General features: G+C 43.8%; 3 protein-coding genes across 3 annotated transcripts in view; 1 reads left to right on the top strand and 2 right to left on the bottom strand.

The window, feature by feature from the left end:
* LOC119270439 (glucan endo-1,3-beta-glucosidase GI-like) overlaps positions 1-7590 on the bottom strand; it is a 74193-nt gene that overhangs the window by 15059 nt on the left and 51544 nt on the right. The window lies entirely within an intron of this gene.
* LOC119270440 (F-box protein At5g49610-like) lies at positions 4134-5470 on the bottom strand. Its single transcript, XM_037552441.1, has one exon. It carries the CDS (start codon positions 5420-5422, stop codon positions 4253-4255), a length of 1170 nt encoding a protein of 389 aa, XP_037408338.1. The 5' UTR covers positions 5423-5470; the 3' UTR covers positions 4134-4252.
* Positions 5679-7507, top strand: LOC119270445 (CST complex subunit STN1-like). Its single transcript, XM_037552447.1, has 2 exons — positions 5679-5796; positions 6882-7507. Exon 2 carries the CDS (start codon positions 6889-6891, stop codon positions 7357-7359), a length of 471 nt encoding a protein of 156 aa, XP_037408344.1. The 5' UTR covers positions 5679-5796; positions 6882-6888; the 3' UTR covers positions 7360-7507.

The following is a 7590-nucleotide window of genomic DNA, read 5'->3' as shown; positions in this document are numbered from 1 at the left end:
CTTTATTCAATAGATATAATAAATACATCACCAATGAGTAGGGTTACAATTTCATTCGAAGGTTTCAAAATTCAATGAAATTCTAGCGAACCCAATCAGTTCATGAGCTACCTTATTTGCTTCTCTATTATAATGTTCGAATCTAGAAATAGTAAAAGCGCATGCCAAATGATAGCAGTCGTCAAAAACCGATGCCGCCGCTCCCGCAAAACATCCTCCGCTCTTCAGTGTTGATAACCTCCATATTGTCAGAATTAAATGACAAGATGATGGCATCCCACCCTTTGCGCAAGAGACAACCCGAATCTAAGAGCCAGAGCTTCAGCCGTCAGGACATCTGCGCACCATTCTATTTTCTCATTCCCCCTGCAATGAATTTACCTTTATGATCCCTGAGGACCGCCCCAACAATGCCCCTAAGCTGATCATGATCAAAAGATGCATGAACATTAAGTTTTACAAATCCCACAGGGAACGGCTCCAGAACTCTCTTTTTTATTGTCGCTCTGGGAGAGGAGGCAGGCCATGAGCCTTATTGATCACCCATAGACCCCGTCCAGATTAACGTCATCACACTCGCTGTACCAATCACTAGGCACACTTTTAAAAACAGAAATAGAAGCCCAGCGTCTGCAAATTCAGCCTTGGGCTACAGACTTTCAGCTAACCGGATACCCACTTATTAATCAAGCAGAATTGAGAATAACTGGCTTGCCATGCAATCTACAGTATATACACCCGAGGTAATACAATTTATTCTCAGCTCATTCTGCAGCGTCAGAACTCATGACACTGGAGCCTTTTATGGAAGTAACATTGACAGCTAGAGAAGCTCTGTATGGTGCACAAAAACAATTCGACGTATTCCTAACCACTTGATTTGTCAGTTCCTTCAAAAGCCACCTTTGAATCAATGGAAGTAGCAACCATCGAAAGAAGCACCTAAACAATACAAGTACAAGTTTCTACCCTGCTGAAATATGCCTTTTTATGCTGTAATATATTTTGTATAAATGCACTGCCAAACATTATGTAAAACCCCACACTTTATCTGTCTACATATATACCCTGTAAAAATAGTTTATCTATCTACATATATACCCCAAACATTATGTAAAACCCCACTCTTGCTCATATACTCAGATGCCGTATCGGCGTCTCGACACAAAAAGCAGAAAATGCAGTTTAAGCTGAAAAGACTTTTCACATGTTTCAGATCGATCAAACATACTGGAATATACCAATCAGGATGTCAAACTTATATATTGCATTGATAGTGTAAACTGTAACCACACAATCAAAATATTTTGTTGCCAATATGTACATTTATCTCACGCATGCATGCAACAGATAACTGACTCTGGGTAGCCTGCAAGTGATGTGAGGAGCTGGGCAATTACATCCAGTAACAAATGACCAGCGTGTTTTTTCACTTATTTCTACAATTGTATTGCCACAAAAATCATGGTGTGATCCTGCTTGCGATAATCTGCTTTCGACCAATGATACTCGACATGACATTTCATCACTCGGGGAGAAAAATGAACATGGCTGGCAGTTCCGGTGCCTCAACAGGAACAAAAAAAATGGGACCAGAGGCTGACCATGACAATCTTTTCTTCAGCTTATGCTAAAATCGAACATAGTATGAACCATTAATTCTATAAAATGCTTAGCAGCTAAAGTGAGACACAATTCCAAACAATGCAACAGAAAGAAGGAATTACGACAGATCATTTCAGCACCGGACTAATGGAATGAATTGCAACAAAACATTTTACTGAAAAAAGTGGACTATAATGCAATCATTCCATTCAATGTAACGGGTAGTCCTCCAAGCACTTCTTACAATCAGGTGAAACTAGCAAGTGACCGAATTGAGGGGATAATCTGCCACATTTAATCATCAGCAAGAACAAAACCAGATAATCAGTCAAGAATAAAAAGAAGACCTGGATAAAAGGCAAAGTCAAATCTTCAGTTCAATAAATCGGCCTATGCCGAGTGTGCGCGTGCCGCCAGCAGAAGTGCTTCCTGGTGTTGGTCAGAGACAATGACAGTCCTATCCCAGACTTTAATCACAGAGTGGTCACCAACTCTGCCTGAATTCTGCTTGTCAGATTACTGTTGTATTGCTCCCAGAGGCATCATCTCCCTGGTGACCGTCGTCGGAGCCACAGGTCAATATTGACTACATACCTATTTACACGCAAGTCGCTCAAAAAATAGGCGATCCATGGTCAAGGAGTCAAGATGCATTCCTTAGATTTGAAGATATGCTTGCTCAGGGCTAGTGGGATCTTGCTGTTGTTATACGTTCGTCGTCATGCAGTCCGAATTTTGAACGTATCGGCTGCAAGGTAGGTTCCAGCGAGCAACTTCTAACATTTTTTCTTGTTCCCCATCACCTGTTTCTTCTTGCTTCATGCAGGAACAAAGAAACACAACTAGAATGCACAGGGTGCCTGGTCAGCGACAACAGCAGCGTATGATGAGTCTTGTTGGCTGAAGAAAACAATAAAGTGGATGTTCTCGGGTAGACCAGTGTTAAATGTATTACTGATAGTGATCACAGAGCAAATAGGAAAAGATAAAAGACAAGAAATGCATTGCTCATAAGCTTTCTACTGTATGTGAAATACATATATTTCTTTTAGTGATGAATTAATTAACAGCTAGAAATCCCGCATTTTATAAAGGATTTTGCAACTGTCAAACCTTAATTTTTCTTTGAATTTTGTTGACTTAAATGTGCATCAAGTCTAAACTAGTAATGATCTAAGAATAAACAAACTGGAAGGAGATTTACTTTTGTCAAATACTCAAATAAGCACAGATCAGCAAACAAGTAACTGTGAACACCAACTCTTCACCTTATCCATGATTCACATGATACCTAAGATATGAAATAAGAGCACCCATGAATCCATGATAGCAATCCTGGTTGGATCCACCCACCAAATTTACTTTTCTCCCAATATTAGAACATGCATGATAATGTGAGAGCAAGGCCATTTCAGGAAAGACTAGACCATGTATGTTCCTACCAACCAAATTATTCTGACAAGTACTATTCACAGCACAAGCAACATTGCAATGACTTTTTGGCAATACCTTGATCAATCAAACTTAGCATTACCACAGATTGGTATCATCAGCCAACTTTTCTGTTTAAACCAAGACTTCTTACAAGAGATTCCTGATCACAGCTTTATATGCATCGACAGAGAAGCCCGCGGGCTCAAACTTGGTATAGCAGCTGATCATTCGCTACAACAAAACATGGAAACAGGAAACAAGTGTATATTGGCTAAATTTTTAGTAGATGAAACCACTAGATGACCTTTAAGAAACAGTGAAAGAAGAAAATCTCGATTAAAAACCAAGTCAATTCTTCAGTTCAAAGGAAAACAGAGACACGAGACAGAACAATGGCAGCCATTTCAAAAGCTGGCCAAAACAGCTTCATGATTTTTAGAATCAACATGCTAACCACTTCAGCCCAAAAGGATGTTCACAATTTTCACACAAGCATAAATTGCATGCAACCATGAAACAGTCAGCACATAAAAAGAAACTAGCCGGCTCATAGTTGACCCAATTCATACGCATTGCGCCAATCACAGGACAAAAGAACATGGCTGACACTTACAGAATTTAAAGTGGAGCACAATCTAGAAACTGAGCCTGACCATGATAACCTTTCTACTACTTATAAATAAAGGTTCTATTTCTCGAGCTTATGTTAATATCAAACATCACACGAATCATTGATTCCTTAAAATGGCTACAGATAAAGTGAAGTGATAAATATAACTCCAAATGAATAATGATACAACATGAAGGCAGAATTAAAACAGTATATCTCAGTACTTAACCAAATGCAGTTGAATCATGAATAAAAATGAACCGCAATAGAACATTTCACTGAAAAATTGGCTAATTGAAACAGGATAATTTGCCTCATTTCATTGTCAGCTAAAACAAAACATAAAAACAGAAATACAATGAGAAGTTAATTCTTCAGTTAAATGATCAGAGAAATATAAAAATAGAAATATAAAGTAAACAGAGACTTGCAATTTTAGCATTAAGACTCACGGCAGCCACTTCAGCCCAGAAGAATATTCAGAGAAACATAAACATAAACATGAAACTAGCTGGCTCATAGTGGGCCGAATTCACACACACTGCAACTCATGAGGATACTGACAGTTGGGCTAGATAGAATCAGCACTTGACATAACATCTGTCAGATGAAAGGCGGAGAGTTGGTAACATAACCCTCTAGTATTGGAAAGAAGGTATGTTGAACAAGAGTTTGCTTGAGACGAAGATTTGCAGGACCGAGGCCTCTGCGATGGAAAGTAGCGACCAACTTGCCACCAATGTCAAGCTGAAGTAGCCACTCACCAAAATTGACCAGTAGGAACACATCACCATCCGAAGGCATGACCACCACCCAAGAACTTTCGTCAAACTTTCCAAACCGCAGAGTGATCTCTGCAACTGAGAAGTCTACCCGGTATTTGCAGGCCCAGACCTCGCTCTCGTAGTCCTGCGCCACCCAGATATCAATGGTTGTCGCTGCATCATTAAAGCCAGACATGCCAAGCATTTCATCCATCTGAAACAACTTAGCATGGCCAGGAGGAACAGCCGGAGCGCGCATCTGCCAGAACAACTCAGTCGTGGTGTCGAACACCATTATCATGTTGCCTGGTGGGCGCCAATGCAGGCTACCACGAAACAGGAGAGACCCAAAGGTGAATGTCAGCACCTCCGCTTCGAGGAACCCTATGTGCCTCGGTGGCTGGCCGGAGCCTAACGTGAAGATGTAGGAGCCGTCTTGAGCGGCGTCAGGTACCAGTTGATGATGCATCGATACCGAGTCCCGGAACATCAACAGTCGGTAGTCGCCGGTGGGGGTGTGTGGGTACATCCCCAAGAGCGAGTACTCGACGCCGGAGCCATAAGCCAACGGGAGGGGAGCGTACTGACGAGTCGCGGGGTTGCAGACGGCGAAGCGCCAGTCACGGACGCTGGTGTTGCGGAAGGAGAGGACGAGGAGGCCGTCGCAGCAGGCCTCCAGATGGTGGAAGTCGGAGTCTTGCGCAAGCCGCGCGACGGGCCGGAGCTGGAGCTCGCCGGCGCCTGCCCGCTGGTGGAAGGGGATGATGTCGAGGGACTCGACCTCGTCGCCGACGAAGTTGTAGCCGTAGAGGAGGGGGAGGGTGGGCTGGAGGGCGTTGTGGGCTAGGAGGAAGCGGCGGGTGGAGGTGGCGCTGCGCCAGGCGCGGCAGACGGCGCGGCAGCGGAGGAGCGATTTGGGGGGCAGCCGGACGAGGATCTCCCAGATGGTGATCTCGTCCGGGAGGCTGCCGTCGGGAGGCGGCGCTGTCACTCTTGCGGCATCCACCATGGTCGCCGGCGGCAAGCAAGAGGAGTGAACTGAGTGGTGGACTGCTTGTGGCAGGGAGTGACGGCGGCGGCGTTGAGGTAGGTTTTGCCTCTCGTCTCGTGGATTGAACTGGGCCTCACCCGCAAAAAAAAAAGATTGAACTGGGCCTAAACGGCCTGGGCCAAACCTGGGCCTGGGCTGAAGCCTTCCACAGGCCCAGACACTCGGCCCAGTAGTACGCCCAGCGAAGCGCCAGCCCTCAGCTCTGAACCCTACCGCGAACGGCACGGCCGGGCGGAGCGGCGCCGCCGCCACTAGACACGGTCGGCTCGTTCAGTCGTCCTCGGGCATCCCTTCATTGAAGGGCATCAATTGAAATCCAGAGCAAGAGCAAGGTGAATGTTATTCATTCGAATTCGTGTACTGCATTTTTTTTGTCCACTGTAAAAATTGAAGAACAAGTGCGTCTTGAGTTTATACATTGATTCAGTCTTCTGAAATCTATGCTTGTCGGAGAGATGTTAAGTGTATGCGCTGATTCAATGTTGTACTGTTAGACTAGCTTGTGGCCTTCAGTTAGATTAGCCTGCAGCTGCTACACGCAGAGCTGCTTCTCGCGGTGATCTGCTCCCCGCGGTGATCTGCTTCAAGGTGAATGTTGTACTGATTCAATGTTTGCTCCCCGCGGTGATCTGCTTCTCGCGGTGCGACTGGAGACAGGAGCACCGCTGTTGTTTGCTGCAGACTCTGAGACCAACCAATTAACTACAGAATCTGAAACCTGGTGTTCAACTCAGTCTGGAAAATGTAGTCTTGTACTATTATTTGTAATTTCGGCCATGATTATCCATTTTTTTTGGATCGTTAAATCTCGATTTCTAGTTCTACCATAGCTGTGCAATTCACCTCTTGATATAATTTTCTGGTTTGTTATAAGCGCTAAACTTTCAGTCCGGCTTGCTTGAATCCTGGCTCCGCCAATTTTATATATATAGTGTTACTATTCATCACCCAGGGTATAGAATAAGTTATTCTTCACCCGAGGTAGTCTTACGATCGCTTCCTAAATAAATTACGTTTAGAATATAAATATTTACATGCATATTGATTTAATATGTAAAATTTGGTATAAAAAACAAAAAATATAGGTTATAAGACCAGAAAAATCACATTTTATGTATGTTTTAAACTATGTTTTTACATTTCGTAATTTTACGTAACATAAAATATATTTTTACGGCGAGTACATATTTTCTTACGTTCTCTTTATGTATGAAATAAGACCAAATTTACGAAACGTAAAAATACGGTGCGTTGATATAAAAATAGAAAGGGGGTGAAGAATAACTATTCCTCACCCAGGGTGACGAATAGCGCGATATATAGCTTTTTTGCTTAACTTTTCATCATGTATGGTAACAATGTGCAGCTCTAGTTACATCTCTTCTCTGAACTTCATTGCCTCATGGTTTGTATGCAGACTCAGCATGGACTCCCTTCATCTTGTGCACGTCAAGCTTCTGGCTGCCGATCTCCTCACGCTAACCCCCCGACATACATCGCTGCCTTCCTTTGTTCGCTCAGGCCGTACAGTTGCTCGTGCCGAGGTTGTTGGGGTCGTTGTTTCACGTGACCGCAGGGAGAAGTTTCTCCGCTTCCTGGTTGATGATGGCACTGGCTGTGTACCATGTGTCCTGTGGCTGAACCACCAATACCTGAATGCAAACAGTTCGTCCGATTCTGATCCAACTAGAGAGATGGCATCGAAAATGTCGGAGGTGGTACGCCTGGGCACCCTGTTGAGGGTTCGTGGGAGGATTGTCATGTACCGTGGCGCAATTCAGATTGCTGCTAGAGACGTAGTTCTAGAGGAGGACCCTAATATGGAGGTCCTACATTGGTTGCAGTGTATTCACATGGCCAAAGAATGTTATGATTTACCACTACCTTCTGCTTGAGGTGTGCCTCGGAGGATCTCATGCTCTGTAATGATACCAAATTGTATGGTGTTTGTTTCTGTGGTTACTGTTGAACCAACTTCTTCTAACCGATCCAGTGTCTGTACGACAAACACCGTTAATTAAATGCCATTTTTGGTTGACTGCATTTGATTTACTTCATTTAAGCATCAGGGTCCGTTTGCAACTGCCTTATGAGGTCTAATACAAAGGCTCCTAGTGATAGCACAC

Source organism: Triticum dicoccoides, chromosome 3A (assembly GCF_002162155.2).
Source record: "Triticum dicoccoides isolate Atlit2015 ecotype Zavitan chromosome 3A, WEW_v2.0, whole genome shotgun sequence".
NCBI classification, from domain to species: Eukaryota; Viridiplantae; Streptophyta; class Magnoliopsida; order Poales; family Poaceae; genus Triticum; species Triticum dicoccoides.
The sequence above is the reverse complement of the archived record's forward strand: the minus strand, read 5'-3'. Positions and strand labels throughout refer to the sequence as shown.

What these genes read in the sequence shown, in the direction of transcription:
- LOC119270440 (XM_037552441.1), bottom strand. Translation starts at nt 5,422, where the DNA reads ATGGTGGATGCCGCAAGAGTGACAGCGCCGCCTCCCGACGGCAGCCTC.
- LOC119270445 (XM_037552447.1), top strand. Translation starts at nt 6,889, where the DNA reads ATGGACTCCCTTCATCTTGTGCACGTCAAGCTTCTGGCTGCCGATCTC.